Here is a 17,435-nt window from a genome sequence, read left to right on the forward strand (position 1 = left end):
TTTATCTTATCTTTCCAAACACATCTTATGGTTTGGTTCTTTAGAGCTCTCTTCTGGACCTTCTAATAAGATAAATAAGACCTTTCTTATACCTTAATGTGCTATTTAACTTTTTATTTCATTAAGGGTCTTTGGCAATAATGCCTTTCTTGCCCATTGGAATGATTGCTAATAGGTATTTCTGGCATTTTAGCAGATTGTAGAGCAAGTGTGTGAGGGGAACATGAACACTAATTTGTGGATCAAACCACAGATGTAAATAAATATTCTACTGGAATATGAAGGAGTGGGGAGAAAGGTTGGGCAGTCTTGAAAGAATAAAAAATATTTGTAAACATTGGTTAGAAATTTTAGGCATGTTTTTCAACTTTATATTTCAAGTAGAATGGGTTAAATAAGTAAATTAAATTTATAAAGAATGGCTTAAATTTTTTCTTTCTAATATTGTACAAAGTATATGTATGCCAGTATAGCAGTCTCAGATTTAAAGAAAACATTTATATCCAAAATAAGCTTAAAAAATTTTAAATTTATCATTGATGTACAGACCTTTAAAAATTCTGCATTTTAATCTGTTTTTCAGTATGCAAGTATGCTTGCCATAAGAAATGCTGTCTGAAAACCACAGCCAAGTGTTCTAAAAAGGTAAGAAATTAATTACCTATGAGTCATAATTAACAGATAGATTGTTTTTTTTGTGCCTAGTGGAAAGAAATCAAGGACTCTTTGATAGTTTTCTAGAGCAGTAGTTCTCAAACATTTGACCACAAATCTCAGTAAGAAATACATTTATGTCATATCCAGTATATACATACAGAGAGATGTATGTGTGCATCTCTGTGTGTAACTGGGTTGATTTTCCTAGAACTATATTTACCTTCACTACACGGAAGCTGCTGAACTGTTTCCCCAACAGTTTACTAAAATACTACTTTGAAAGGTTTCCTACTTCATTAAATACTCAAAAATCTTCTTAGGTATTATCTTGAAAATGAAATCTTTACAATTAAAGATTTTAACCTAAACATCAAGATTGACCGCATAGTTGGTATTTTTACATACTTCTGTTATGAATCACAGAGAACTAAAAGATACTACATGTTCTTTGGTATTTCATGCTTCAAGGTTGCAACCCGTTTTGAAAGATTTCAGGCTTTTATTGATGTATAGTCACATTTCATACTTGCTAGTCAAATACGACTGCAACAATACTATGAAAATCTGAACCATAAACGTGTGTGCATGTTGTCTGTAACCTGTGTAGAATTTGCAGCTGTTCATTCGTAGACAAATCATGGCAAAGGACAAAGGAAAATTTTATTCAAGGATTAAAATACAAGGTAGGTGGGACATTTGCTTCCAGCTGAGATGTGTAGCATGTGGCAGACTGATGCCCATGCTGAGAACAACTGAAAAGGTCTGCTGGAAAACATCAGGAAACTGCTCAGGCGAACTGGACTTTAGGGGCCTAGATCCTGGAGAGAGAGAGTTGGGGAGTGGGAAATCTGTATCTGTGAGGCGCTTTTCTCCTCGTAGGTGTAGGGCCACATTTAAGAATCAGAGAAGTTGGCGAAGTTTTTAGCAATCTCATAGGGCTATGAAAACAACACTTGGAGTCCAGGATTGTCAGAACTTGAAGGACCATGATCCAGACGTAGAGAAGTGAGCCTGAAAATCAGAGGTTCTTCTCTGAAGGCATTTTCTAAGTTAAGTTGCACAGGGCAAAAGGCTAAGGAGCTAAACAGAAAAGCAGATTAGAGGGTTTTTTTCACAGTCCCACAGTGCTAAGGAAAGAAAAATTGAAGTTGTATGATCCACCTTCAAAGTGGGAGCCTAGTCAATACTCTAAAACTTGCGCTAACACCTCTGCAGAGCTATACTCTAGGAAAGGGGGGTAAACCATTGATAGACTGAACTTTATAAAAACCTAAAACAAGCTTTTAAAAAAATTTTCAACTAAGGACATTTTTTTCACCGCTTTTAGAGAGAGGGGAAGGGAGAGAGAGAGAGACATACTGATGTGAGAGGGAAACATCAGTTGGTTGCTTTCTTGTGTGCACCCTGACTCGGTATCAAAGCCGCTGGGAATTGAACTACGACGCTGTGGTCTGCGAGATGGTACTCCCACCAACCAAGCCACACCAGGCAGGGCAGTGCTGCTCTCGACTGGATTAAGATGATCTGTTCCTTATTCTGATTACCTACTGGAGTGAATTTTCTCAAGAGATAACATCATCCAAGCCTTTGCGATTTGTTCATATATAATACAAGACTAAGAAGAAAACAGATAGACAATATCAATAGACTCACAGATGATCCAATTACTGAAGTGTCAGGCATGTACTTAAAAATTGTTTTGATTAGTATGTTGAGATAATATATAAAAAGATTAAAAATGTATTGTCTATTAGAAAATGAAAAAAATTCATGTAAATATATATTTATTCAAATAGAAATTCTAAAAATAAAAAATGCAACCCAATTTATAAAACTCAAAAGATAAGTTTAAAAGCATATTGGCTGATTTAAGGAAATCAACTCCAAGATGGTGGCGTAGGCAGACATGGCTCACCTGTGCAAACAACCACATCAAAATTATAACTAAATATAGAACAATCATAACTCAGACTATCAGAAATCGAGTTGAATGGAAGTGTGACAACTACGAAATCAAGTTGAATGACAGTCTGATAAATATGGAATGAAAGAAACCATCCATCCAGACTCGTACAGGAGGGATGCAGATGTGGAATGGGCTGGTCCTACACCCACGTGTGGTGGATAAAAAATTGGGAGAGATATCTTGGTAATAAGGAATCCCAGCTGCATACCAGGCCTGCCAGCCCAGGGTTCCAATGCCAGGAAGACAAGCCCCCACAACTTCTGGCTGCAGAACCAGCAGGGATTGAGTCAGTGGAAGACTGGAACCCCAAGCAGTTCCTCCTAAAGAACCCACACACAGACTCACCGACTCACACTAACTCCCTCTGAGCTCCAGCACCGGAATAGCAGTTGAAAGGCACCAGTGATATACAGGGAGCAACTGAAGTGGCTGGCATCAAAGGAAGCAGAGGCCATTGTCCTTTTTAAACCAACCACCACCCCCAACAGAGCTGATAAACTGGAGATCTGTTTGGTCCACTTTGGAGGTGCCCAGGGACTCTGCCCCACCCAACTTAGCAGCCCACCCGAGCTGCTTTGCCATATGAATGGCTGGTCTTGGCTCATGCTCCACAACTTCCTAAATTCTATCAAACAAACAACAGCTGGCTTCAGTGAGCCCCAGCCCCAGCACTAGCAGCAGTCAGTCTAGATTCACAGCGTGGCTTTGCCTGGGAATCCCCAAGTAGCAGCCATCTAAGATTGTGTTATAGCCCAGATTTTGTTATAGCCCTGGGCAAAATAGAGGTGAGATCTGACATTGGCCTGCACAGCTGATCCTCCGTGGAAGCCAGAGATTGGTGGTCAGTGGTCATTGCCAGTCCTTGCAGCTAACTGGCCTGTAGGTAGTAAACCCATTCCATTGATGTGCCAACAGCAACCAATGCTCAACTTCAAGAGGAGGGTATACTCAGCCTACACAAAGGGCACACCTCAAGTACCAGCTTGGGTAATAGGGCAGGCTGTGCCACTGGGCCCTACAGGACACCTACTACTTTAGGCCACACTACCAAGACATGGAGTCAGAGCAGCTCTACCTAATACACAGAAATAAACACAGGGAGGCTGCCAAAACGAGGAGACAAACATGGCCCAAATGCAAGGACAGATCAAAACTCCAGAAAAACACCTAAGCAAAATGGAAATAAGCAATCCATCTGATGCCAAGTTAAAAACACTGGTTATAAGGATAATCAAGGAACTAAGTGAGGACCTCAGCAGCATAAAAAAAAAGATCCAGTCAGAAATGAGGATACACTGATTGGTAAAAAGAACAATTTACAGGGAAACAACAGTAGAATGGATGAAGCCGAGAATCAAATCAATGATTTGGAACATAAGGAAGCAAAAATCTACCAGTCAGAACAACAAGAAGAAAACAGAATCCAAAGAAAAATGAGGATAGTATAAGCATCCTCTGGGACAACTTCAAACATAACAACATTTGCATCATAGGGGTGCCAGAATAAGAAGAGAAAGAACACGAAATTGGAAATCTATTTGAAAAAAATAATGAAAGAAAACTTCCCTATTTTGCTGAAGGAATTAGACATACAACACAGGAAACACAGAGTCCTAAACAAGATGGTTGCAAAGAGGCCCCCTCCAAGACACATCATTAAAATGTCAAAGGTTAAAGACAAAGTAAGAATCTTAAAAGCAGCAAGTGAAAAGAAGTTAGTTACCTGCAGGGGAGTTCCTGTAAGACTGTCAGCTGATTTCTTGAAAAAAACTTTGCAGGCTAGAAGGGATTGATAAGAAATATTCAAAGTCATGAAAAGCATGGACTTACTGCCAAGATTGCCTTGCCCAGCAGTGATATCATTTAGAATCAAAGGGCAGATAAAAAGCTTCCCAGATAAGGAAAAAACTAAAGGAGTTTATCATCATGAAACCATTATTATATGAAATATTAAAGAGACTTAAGAAAAAGAAGATCAAAACTATGAACAATAAAATGGCAAAAAATACATATTTATCAACAATGGAATCTAAAAAAATTTAAGCAAACAAGAAGAATAGAGACAGAATCATGGATATGGAGAACTTTTTGATGGTTGCCCTTTGTGAGTCGGGTGGGGCATTAAGAAGTACGAATAGTGACCTGGCACAGTGGCAGCAAGTCTGACTCCAAGAAGTACAAATAGGTAGTTGCAGAATAGCCATGGGGAGATAAAGTACAGTACAGGAAATGAAGTAGCCAAAGAACTTACACACGTGACCCATGGACCTGAACAGTAGTAGGGGGATTGCCTGAGGGAGTGGGGGTATGCTGGGTGGAGGGAGGCAAAGGGGACAAATTTGGAAAAACTGTAATAGCATAATCAATAAAATATAATTTTAAAAAGTAGGAAAATAAAAGCATATTAGCTGTAGCAGAAGAAAAGATGACTAAACTGATAGGTAGGTCAGTAGAGCTGTCTGAGCATGGAGAGCCAGAAGGATGGGTAGATGCAGAAATCAAAATCAAAGGTGTGGGAAAGGATGAAAGGGTCTTAAATGTGTGACTGCAGTCCAGGGAGAAAGGGACTATGTGCAACACATCAAATCAGAGGTTTATGAGCCATTTTTAACCTAAAGTGGAATAAATATAAAGAAAACCATACCAGATGCCCAGTGCTCTAAGTGAAAGAAAGACAATTTCTTAAAAGGAAAGGGGAAAAAAATAAACATTACCCAATTGAGCAATGGAAAGACTGACAACTGACTTCTCAACTAACATAATGGAAGCCCAAGACAGTGACGGGGCATATTTTAAGTGTTATAAGAAAATAAAGCTAACCCAAAATTATGTACCCAGTGACAATGGTCTTCAAAAGTGAAAATGATGTGAAGATATTTCCAGATGAACAAAACCTCAGAGTTTGTCACCAGCAGATCTGCACTAAAAGATATACTAAAGGAGGTTCTCCAGGTGGAAGGAAAACTGGAAACAGAAATACAGGAAGGAATGAAGAGCAATGGAAGTAGTAAATAATATGTGTAATATAAATGAATATTACTAAAAACACAATAATAATATCTTGTGGGTCTTAAAATATAGAGAGAATTAAAGTGCCTGAAAATAACAGAAATGTTATTGGGTGAATGGACTTAAGCTATTCTAGAGTCCCTGGGTTATCTGGAAAATGGTAGAAGCCCTAAAAATATATTAGGCTTAAATGTTATGGATATTTTTTGTAGTCTTTTAAGTAGCCACCTAAAGAACAGCAAATGAATATACAGCTTAAAAACTAATAAAAATGATAAAATAAGAAAACAAAAGATACTTGATTAATTTTTAAAAGACCAGAAATGAGAGAAACAGAAATATAGGTCAGGTCAGACAAAGAAAAAAATTGTGGATTGGCGGAGATGAGTCCAAATATGTTGGCAATTACATTAAATATTAACAGACCAAGGAGACTTCTGGGTAAGATGGTGGAGTAGGTGAATGGTGTGCTCACCTCCTCCCATGACCACATCACAATTACAACCGAATTATAGAACAATCATTACTGAGAACTGCCTGAACTCTAACTGAACAGAATTCTCCTAAGGTGTAGAGAAGCAGCTATGTCAAGAGTGGTAGGCATGGGCAGGTCTTATACCCATGGTGTTGCAGTTAGGAAATAGATGGATATCTTGGCTGTAGAGGTCCCACTGAAGAGTGAGGGGTTCTAGCCCCACTCCCAGCTCCCCAGCCCAGGCCTCCAGTGCCAGGAAGAGGAGTCATCATAACTTCTGGCTGTGAAAACCAATGGGTGTTTTAGCTGAGTGAGATGGAGACCTCAGCATTGCAGGACTTAAAGGGACCACACACAGACTGTCACTCACAAACTCACCCATCCTGAGCTCCAGCACAGGGGCATCAGCTTGAAAAGTGTCAGGGAAACTCAGAGAGGAACTGAATTGACTAACTTCAGAGTCAGGGTTTATGAGGCAGCTGTCTCTCAGATTAAGTGTTGACAGTCACCACTGTCCCTTTGTTGAGCCGTCCCCGCTACCCAGCCTGCAGGTGCTGGCAGGTACCAACTGAATGCTCCATTAACCTGGCTAACACCATTCACTCCACCCTTGCAATCTGGTACTCCAACCACCAACTAAAGCAACTACTAGAACCTCTTTTAGCCGTGACCCCACGCAAACAGCCTGTCTGGCTAGCACTGTGGACTTCCATAAAATCTCTGAAAGGGTCACAGACCCCAAAGAAGCAGCATCTGGCCTCAGTGTGCCCATACCTCTTGCTAAACAGTTCTAAGTCTGGCACTAGTGGCAGCCTGTCTCCGTTTGCAGTTCAGCCTCTCAGAGGCACCTCCAAGCTAAGCACAAGTGGTAACCAAACACAGATCACTTTGTAGCTCCTACCGGGAGACCCATAGTTACTGGCTGATCTTGGCCTGCACCAGGGCCCTCCCAAGAGGCTCCCGAACCAACATACTCAGTGGCTAGCTTCAGACCGCCCAACAGCACTGTCCAACCACGTCCACAAACAACACACTCAAAGGGCGGACTAGTCAACTCCTCTCAAGTTAATCCCATTCTGTGGGGTTGGCCCCTGCATAACAGCTCCTCCACTGCAGTCACTGCCATTTCTCACAGCCACTCAGCCTGAGGGTTAATCCCTCCCACTGACGTCACAACAGTAATCAATGCTCAACTACAAAAGGAGGGCACATGGAACGCCCCTGAAGCACCCAGCTAAGGTAACCAGGGAAACTGCACCACTGGGACCCACAGGACACTCTGCCAAGACTGAGAGACGTAGCAGAGCTATCTAACACATAGAAAGAAGCATGGTAAGGCCGCCAAAATCAGTAGACAAGGAAACATACCCCAGGTGAAAGAACAGGACAGGAAAAACAGAAAGAACTAAATGAAATGGAGCAAGCATTCTACCACATACAGAGTTCAAAATACTGGTTATAACTATGCCCAGTGAGCACAGGGGAAGAGTACGTGAAGTCAGAACAACAGAGAGATAAGAAACATGAAAATGAGTAGAAAACATAGAGTACCAGAAATGAAAAATACAGTAACTAAAATTAAGAATATATTAGAGGAAATCAACATTAGATTACATGAGGCAGATAATTGAATTAGTGATTAGAAGATGGGATAGCAGAAAACACCAAAGCAAAACAGCAAAAAGAAAAAAGAATTTTAAAAAACGAGGATAGATAAGGGACCTGTGGGACAATTGGTCCAACATTTAACAAAAGAAGAGAGCAAGGAAGAAAGAACCTATTTGAAGTAATAATGTTGGAAAACTTCACTATCCTGGTGAAAGAAATAGACATAGAAGTCCAGGAAGTACAGAGAGCCCCAAACAAGATGAACCCAGAGAGGCCCACACCAAGACACATCATAGTTAAAATGCCAAAGGTAATGAGAAAGAGAATCTTAAAAGCAGCAAGGAAAAGTAGTTATCTACAAGAGAGCTCACATAAGACTGTCAGGTGATTTCTCAACAAAAGGGATGCAGGACAGAAAGGATTAGCATGAAATATTCAAAATGATGAAGAGCAAGACCTTACAACCAAGATTATTCTACCAAGTGAAGCTATCGTTTAGTATAAAGGAGAGAGAGACCTTCCCAGACATGAAAAAGATAAGGGAATTCATTACCACCAAACCATTATTACTAGAAATGTTAAAGGGGCTTATTTAAGAACTTAAAAAAACTATGAATAATAAAATGATAATAACTCTATATCAGTAATCGCTTTAAATGTAAATGGATTAAATGCCCTAATCAGAAGACACAGGGCAGGTGAATGGATAAGAAAACAGGATTGATACATACACTGCCTATAAGAGAACCGTTAAACATCAAAAGACACACACAAAGTATAGGGATGGAGGAAGAGATTTCATGCAAATGGAAGTGAAAAAATAGCTGGGGTAGCTGTTGGTACTGCCTGGGGCATGGTAGGCAGCTTTGGCTTCCCACCCTTCTGTTCCAAGATGGTGGGCAGTATCTCATCTTTGGATTCCTCAGTACTCACGTGGTCAGGCAGGGGCTTCTTAGGGCAGATCTTACCACTTGGGCCCCAGGGAAACATTTCTAAGAGGGAAATTCATAACCATACAGGCCTACCTCAAGAAACAAAAGAAGTCTCAAATGAACAGTCTAACCTTGTACTTAAAGAAACTAGGAAAAGGAGAATAAACAAACCCCTAAGTGAGTAGAAAGGAATGAAATAATAAAGATCAGAATGGGAATAAACAGAAAAGAATCTAATAAGACAATAGATAAGAACAATGAAACCAAGAGCTGCTTCTTTGAGAAGATAAACAAAATTGATAGTCCCTTAATCAGACTTATCAAAAAAAAAAGAGAACGCAAAGAAATAAAATAGAAATAAAGGAATAGACCACACAGAAATACAAAGGATCATATGAATGTACTACAAACAATTGCATGCCAACAAATTGGACAACCAGGAAGGAATGGATAAACTGCTAGAAATGAACGGTCTTTCAAGAACAGAAACTCAGAGCAGACTTATTACAAATAATGAAATAAAATCAGTAATCAAAAAAATTCCAACAAACAAAAGTCCTTGTCCAAGTGACTTCATTGGTGAATTTTGCCAATCATTTCAAGAAGAATTTATGCCTATCCTTCTCAAACTATTCCAAAAACTTGGAAAAGGAAGAAGGCTCCCAAGCTCATTTTATGAGGTCTGCATTTCCCTGATTCCAAAACCAAAGACATTACAAAAAAAGAAAATGACAGGTCAATATCCCTGATTAACATAGATGCAGAAATCCTCAAGAAAATACTAGCATACTGAGTTCACCAGTACATTGAAAAGACCATACACCATGATCAAGTGGGTTTATTCCTAGGATGCAAGCTTGGTTCAGTATCTACAAATCAATTAATGTGATACATAACACATAAATAAAGTGAAGGATAAAAATCATGCTGTATCAATAGATGCAAGAAAAGCATTTGGCAAAATGCAAGAAAGAACTTTAACCAAGGAGGTATAAGACATTGAGGAAAGAAATTAAAGAAAACACAAATAAATGGATGAATATACCATGCTCATGGGTAGGAAGAATTAACATCATTAAAATGTACATACTAACCAAAGCAGTCTACAGATGCAGTGTAACTGCTATTAAAAACACTAGTGGCATTTTTCACAGAACTAAAACAAATAATCCTAAAGTATATGTGGAACCACAAAAGACCCTGGATAGCCAAAGCAATCTTGAGAAACAAAAAGAAAGTTGGAGGTATCATGCTACCTGATAACAAATTATGCACAAGACTATAGTAATTATAAAAGCATGGTGCTGGCAAAAACAGACACGTAGATCAATGAAACAGGCAGCCCAGAAATAAACCCACACTTGAATGGCCAGTTAATATTTGACAAAGGAGGCAAGAATATAAAATGGGATAAAGACAGTCTATTCAGAGTTGCAGTGAAGATGGAGGCATAGGCAGAAACGCTTCGCTCCCTCGCACAACCAAAGAAAAGGATAGCAACCCATTTAACAACAAAGAACAATCAGAACTGCCAGAAAAACATTTGCATGGAAGTCCAACAGCCAAGGAGTTAAAGAAACATTCACCCAGATGGTAGGAGGGGCAGAGACAGGCAGCTAGGTGGAGAGGACACGACACGCGGCAAGGCAGCAACTGGAGGACTGGGTGGGCAAGGCAGCAGCTGGTAGACCGTGTGGGTGATCCCACATTCTTGCACAGAAAAACCTGGAGGAACAACAGGGGAGTGAGACAGACCTCAAAACTGAGGGCGTCAGCATGGGAAACTAAAGACTCAAAACCCAAGGCTGTAAAAAAAAAAATCTGTAGGGGTTGTGGCAGCAAGCGAAACCCCCAGCCTCACAGGAGAGTTTGGTGGAGAGACCCATGGGGTCCCAAAATGTACACAAACCCTCCTACCTGTGAATCAGCACCAGAAAGGGCACAATCCACTCGTGGGAAGAGAGGGAAGTGACAGAAAGTGGGACAAGAGCGGAGCAAGTGGCATTGCTCCCTATCTGCCCCCTCCCCTACAGATAGCACCACAATGCAGCAAAGAGGGTTGCCCCGATCTGGTGAATACTTAAGGCTCTGCCCCTTACCACGTAACAGGTGCATTCAGACAAAGAAATATGGCCCAAATGAAAGAACAGATTAAAACTCCAGAGAAAGAATTAAGTGAAAAGGAGACAGACAACCTGTCTGATGCAGAGTTCAAAACACTGGTAATCAGGATGCTCACAGAATTGATTGAGCTCGGTCACAAAATGAAGGAAGAAATGAAGGCTATACAAAGTGAAATAAAGCAAAATGTACAGGGAACCAATGGTGAAGGGAAGGAAACCCGGACTCAAATCAACAATTTGGAGCAGGAGGAAGAAATAAATATTTAACAAGAACAGAATGAAGAAATAAGAATTCAAAAAAATGAGAGGCTTAGGAACCTCCAGGACATCTTTAAACGTTCCAACATCCTAATCATGAGAGTGCTGGAAGGAGAAGAGGAAGAGCAAGAAATAGAAAACTTATTTGAACAAATAATGAAGGAGAACTTTCCTAATCTGGCAAAGGAAATAGACTTCCAGGAAGCCCAGAGAGTCCTGAAGTAATTGGACCCAAGGAGGAACACACCAAGACACATCATAATTAAGTTACCCAAGATTAAAGATAAGGAGATAATCTTAAAAGTAACAAGAGAAAAGGACATAGTTACCTACAAGGGAGTTCCCATAAGACTGTCAGCTGATTTCTCAAAAGAAGCCTTGCAGGCAAGAAAGGGCTGGAAAGGAGGATGCCAAGTCATGAAAGGCAAGGATCTGCATCCAAGATGACTCTATCCAGCAAAGCTATCATTTAGAATGGAAGGGCAGATAAAGTACTTCCCAGATAAGGTCAAGTTAAAGGAGTTCATCATCACCAAGCCCTTATTATATGAAATGTTAAAAGGACTTATCCAAGAAATAGATCAAACACTATGAACAGTAAAATGACAACAAACTCAAAACTATCAACAACTGAGCCTAGAAAACAAAAAGAAAAATTAAACAAACAACAAGAAAGGAACAGAATTACAGAAATAGAGATAACATGGAGGGTTATCAGTGGGGAGGGGGAGAGCGAAAATGTGGGGGAAAGGTAAGGGAATAAGAAGCAGAATAGGTAGGTACAAAATAGGGGGAAGTTAAGAATAGTATAGGAAATGGAGAAGCCAAAGAACTTACATGTATAGCCCATGGACATGAACTGGTGGGGGTGGGGGTGGGGGCAGCAAATGCTGGAGGGTGGGGGAGTGCAGGCATGAGGGGGATAAAGGGGAGAAAAAAATGGGACAACTGTAATAGTATAATCAATAAAATATACTTAAAAAAATGACAGTCTGTTAATAAATGGTGCTGGGAAAATTGGAGAGATATATATGCAAAATAAAACTAGACCACCTTCTTATACCATATACAAGATTAAACTCAAAAACTGATTAAAGACTTAAATGTAAGACTCAAAACCATAAAACTCCTAGAAGAAAACATAGGCAGTAAAATCTCTGTCATTTCGCTTAGCAATTTTTTTTCCTGATAAATTTTTTTGGTCAAGGGAAACAGAAGAAAAAATAAACACATGGGACCACAGCAATCTTAAACATTTTGCACAGCAAAGGAGGTCATCAACAAAATGAAAAGATAACCTACTGAGTGGGAGAAGATATTTGCCAATGATATGTCTGATTAGGGGTTATTATCCAAAGTATGTAAGGAACTCATAAAACTTAACACCAAAATAAAAACAATCTAATTAAAAAATGGGCAGAGGACCTGAATAGACATTTTTCTAAAGAAGACATACAGATAGCCAGTAGACATACGAAAAATAGTAAACATCACTAACCATTAGGAATTGATAAAACAAACGAACAAACAAAACAAAAACTCCTGGATACAAAGAACATTCTGATGGCTGCCAGATGGGAAGGAGGTTGGTTGATGGGTGGAAAGGGGAAGGGAGTACGTTGTACAAGTCGCCAGTTATAAGAACAGTCATGGGTATGTAATTGCAACCACAGGGAGGAGAGTTAATATTGTAATAACTGTGTATGGTGTCAGTGGGTACTAGACTTACCTAGATGGTCACTTCATAGGTTGTATAAATGTCTGAATACTATGTTATATACCTAAAACTAATATTATATGTCACCTATAGTTAAAAAAAACTTTTAAAAAGAAAGGAAAACTTTTCCAAAGCAATAATAAACAAATAGCATGTTGAAAAGAAAAATTGTTAATGGACCACATTCTTTGAATTAAAACACTAGGTTAAACTGACTGAAAGATTTCAATGATACCTTGTTTGTAAGAGAAAGTGTACTTTAGGACAAGAAACATTATGTCAGATAAAAATGTTTCTAATGAGAAAATGGTCATCCTTCAGGGAGGTATATAAAAATTTCATCTTTAAAATTATTGTAGCTTTAAGACCTGAGAGGTCTTAAAATTCACTAAAGATGCAAGTGATATGAAAAACGAGGTTGGAAAACTTGACCTAGTTCTCATGTACGAACCTCACATTCTACAACTGCCTGACTATAGTCTTTTCAAGAGCACATGGAATGAGATGGTGAACAAGAGAGGGATGTCCGCTTTCACCATCTTATTCAACATATTGGAAGTCTTGTAGGGTTGCCCCTGGCCACAGCAATCCTACAAGAAGAATAAATACAAGGCATCCAGATTGGAAAGGAAGAAATAAAACTGTTATTATTTGTACATGACAAGAAACTGTATTTAGAGAGGCCCCAAAATGCCACCAAAAAAACTGCTAGAACTGATCAGTGAATTCAGTAAAGTAGCAGGATGCAAAATATAATGAAGTATCAGAAAGGGAAACTAAGAAAAAAACCTCTGTTCACAATTGCTTCAAAAAGAATAAAACACCTAGGAATAAACTTAACCAAGGATGTAAAAGACCTGTACTTGGAAAATTACAAGACACTGAAGAAAGAAATTGAAGAAGATACAAATAAGTGGAAGCATATGCTGTGTTTATGGTTAGGAAGAGTTAACGTCATTAAAATGTCCCCATACTACCCAAAATCTATAGATTTAATACAATTCCTATGAAGATACCAATGCATATTTCACAGAACTGTCACAAATATTCAAAAACTTTATATGGAACTACAAAAGACCCTGAATAGCCACAGCTATTTTGAAAAAGAACAAAGTTGGAGGAATCATGCTGCCTAATATTAAACTGTACTACAAAGCCATAGTAATCAAAACAGCATGGTACTAGCATAAAAGCAGATGTACAGGTCAATAAAGTGGAATAAAAAGCCCCGAGATAAACTTAAGTCTTTATAGTAAATTAATATTTGACAAAGGAGGCAGAAACACACATGGGATAAGGATAGACTAATCAATATATAGTATCGGGAAAATTGGACAAATACATGCAGAAAAATTAAACTAGACAATCTTCTTACACCATATACAAGAATAAATTCAAAATCAATTAAAGACTTAAATGTTAGACTCAAAACTATAAAAATCCTAGAAGAAAACATAGGCTGTAAAACCTCAGATATTTGTTACAGCAGTATTTTTTTTTCTGATATACCTCTTCAGGCAAGGGAAAACAAAAGAAAACAAAACAAAATAAACAAATAGGACTATATCAAATTATTATAAAATGTTTCACAGCAAAGGAAAACATCAGCAAAACAAAAAGACAACTTTTTGATTGGGAGAAGATATTTGCCAATGACAACATCCATTAAGGGGTAATAACCAAAATTTATAAAGAGCTTGAAAAGCTCAACATCAAAAAAATATTTAATTCTAAAATTGGCAAAGGGCCTGAGTAGACACCAAAAAGACAGACTGATGGCCATACATATGTCTCCCTTAATAAGACATATGAAAAGATGTTCAGTGAAATCATCAGAGAGATGCAAGTTAAAACCACAGTGAGAATCACTTCACACCGGTCAGAATGGCTCTCATCCATAAATTAATAAACGAGTGTTGGCAAGAATGTGGAGTTAGGGGAACCCTCTTCATCCACTGTGGGTGGGAATGTACTCTATTGCACCCACTGTGGAGAGCAGTGTGGAGTTGTCTCAAAAAATTAAAAATGGAACTGCCTTGTGACCCAGCAATTCCACTTCTGGGAATTTCTCCAAAGAAACCTGAAGCACTAATTCAGAAGAATATACGCACCCCTGTGTTCATTGCAGTGTTATTTTTGAGAGCAAAATTTGGAAGTAGCCCGTGTGTCCATTAGTAGATGAGTGGATAAGAATGTTGTAGTACATTTATACAATGGAATACCACTCGGCCGTAAAAAAGAAGGAAATCTTCCCTTTTGCAACACCATGGATGGACCTGGAGAACATTGTGCTACGTGAAATAAGCCAATCCAAGAAATACATGATTTCACTCCTATGTGGAATGTAAAGAACAAAATGCACTAGCAAGCAAGATGGAGACAGACTCAGAGAGAGTAGGATGACAACTGTTGGGAGTGGGGTTAGGGGAATGGATTGGGGGAGGGGAGGGTAGAGGGATTGAGCAAAAAAAGAAAATAAAAGAGATAAAATTCCTGGACACAAACAACAGTGTGATGATTGCCGGGGGAGGGAGGAGGGTGTAACTGGGGAGAGAGGTGGAAGAGAGGCGGGGGGGGGGGGGGGGGGTATTAAATGGCGATGGAAGGAGACTTGACCTTGGGTGGTGAACGCTCAGTACAGTGTTCAGATCACATGTTATGGAACCGTGCACCTGAAACCTGTATCATTTTCGTTAACCAGTGTCACTCCACTAAATTAAATAAAAAGGAAAAAAAAAGAATAAGCCAGAAATAAATCACCTTTTTCAAAGACTAAAAAAAGAAAAGAAAGAATATATTGAGAGTATATTTTTTGAGCAGAATTGAATTTATGTAAAAATCAATATAAATATAACTAGATAATCCTCATATGTTTGGAAATTAAGCAGTATGCTTCTAAATTACTGACACAATATAAATGGAAAAATATTTTGAGTTCAATGATAACAAAATTATGACATAGCAGAAGTATGGCTGTAGCTAAAGTTGTGATTAGAGGAATATTTATAGCTTTAAATCATATGTTAGAAAAGATAAAAGCATAGAAATGATCTCAACTCCCATCCTTAGAAAATAGAAAAAATACTAAACCCAGAGACAGCAAAGGATAGATAATAAAGAGAAATAAATGGAATCAAAAGCTTTTGTGCAACAGATAAAAATGTATAAAGACACATTGTAGGTCTTTGAGAAGCCCGAAACACTAAACTCTTAGCAAGTGATGAATTTTTTAACAGGAGGTGTTATTATTCAAGAATGGAAATGCTCATGTCACTGCAGGTACTGCATATATTATAAGGAAAATAAGAGGCTGTTATAAATACCTTGTTAGCAATAAATTTGATGGTTTATTGCAAATAAACTATGACTATTTTGTGGAAATAGTCATAGTTTATGACTATGAGCAAATTTCCACAAAAGCACAACTTAGCTAAACTAAGCCAAGAAAAAATAAAAAATCTGGAGTCATATTTATTAAAGTAGAATCTGTAATTGAAAATCTTCCCACAAAGAACTCTCTAGGCCCAGATGGTGTTGAAAATTATATTAAAATAAAGGAACATTGCAAATCAGTATACAAGGTCTGTCTAGAAGGTATCTAGCCATGTAATATGCAAAATAGAGACATTTATTGACAAAGATACAAGAAACATTGTACATAGGACAGTGCCACCTTGGTCCTCTTCAAAATAGACTCCTGGGGACCTCAAACAGTTCTCCCAATAACCATAAGCTGCCCTGTCATATTTTCCTCAATTTCATGGACGGTCTGAAATCTCTTCCTTTTCAAAGGTGATTTTAGTTTTGGGAAAAGACAGAAGTCTCAGGGCACCAAGGCTGGGTTGTAGGGGGGCTGAGTCACCTGGTTGATTTGATGTTTCGCCAAAAAACTCTGTAGGAGATGTGATACGTGAGCAGGCAAGTTGTCTTGATGGAGCTGCCAATCTCCAGTTGCCCATAGCCGTGGCCATCTGAGTCACCCAGTAGTCACCCAACCCAATCCTTCCTGATCGAGCTGTTTCACGTCTGTAGTTCCCTAATACCAAATGAATCTGTTCTTTATGTTTTACCTATCCCCACACACTTGAAACTCCTAGTCTGAGCATTAATCTTAGGGTTAGTGACTGTTTATTTGATTTTGTTTCCCTGTTACCTAGCATGTAAGTAAGTGACAACTGTATTAACATAAGGCTAAAAGGAGAAATTAGGATACATTTATGTAATATCTTAAATGTTAGATTCTGCAATGTTTGCACCTTTTATTTAATATATAGTGATCAGCCACTGAAGGTTTTAGAGGATAATAAAGTAGATTATATACACTCTTCCGTATATTAAGTGAAGAGAAAATGGATGTGGGGAAGTTGAAGAAGCTGTTGCAATAGTCCAAGTGGTTAGTGGTACAGGTTTGAACTAGGGAGGTGGCACTGAGAACAGGAAAGAAAATAGAGTGTTTTGCAGGGGTGTCAAACTCATTTTCACCAGGGGCCACATCAGCCTTGTAGTTGCCTTCAAAGGACCAAGATAATTTTAGGGCTGTATAAATATAACTACTCCTTAGCTGTTAAGGAGTTGAAATTACATTCGGCCCTTTGAAGGCAACCACGAGGCTGATGTGGACCCTGGTGAAAGTGAGTTTGATACGTCACCCTGGTGTACTGCTTGACTAAAAGAACTTGGCACTGATTGG

At 38.7% G+C, this 17,435-nt stretch overlaps 1 protein-coding gene across 13 annotated transcripts in view; it reads left to right on the forward strand.

Annotated features, from left to right (window-relative positions):
• The window catches only part of MYO9A (myosin IXA), a 277,361-nt gene that overhangs the window by 222,329 nt on the left and 37,597 nt on the right, over positions 1–17,435 (forward strand). For all 13 annotated transcript variants that reach the window (XM_045192856.3, XM_053928668.2, XM_053928660.2 and 10 more), the window contains one exon: positions 584–645. In XM_045192856.3, coding sequence (XP_045048791.2) covers positions 584–645 — 62 coding nt within the window. The remainder of the gene's footprint in view (positions 1–583; positions 646–17,435) is intronic.

The sequence above is a fragment of the Desmodus rotundus genome, chromosome 7, assembly GCF_022682495.2.
Source record: "Desmodus rotundus isolate HL8 chromosome 7, HLdesRot8A.1, whole genome shotgun sequence".
NCBI classification, from domain to species: Eukaryota; Metazoa; Chordata; class Mammalia; order Chiroptera; family Phyllostomidae; genus Desmodus; species Desmodus rotundus.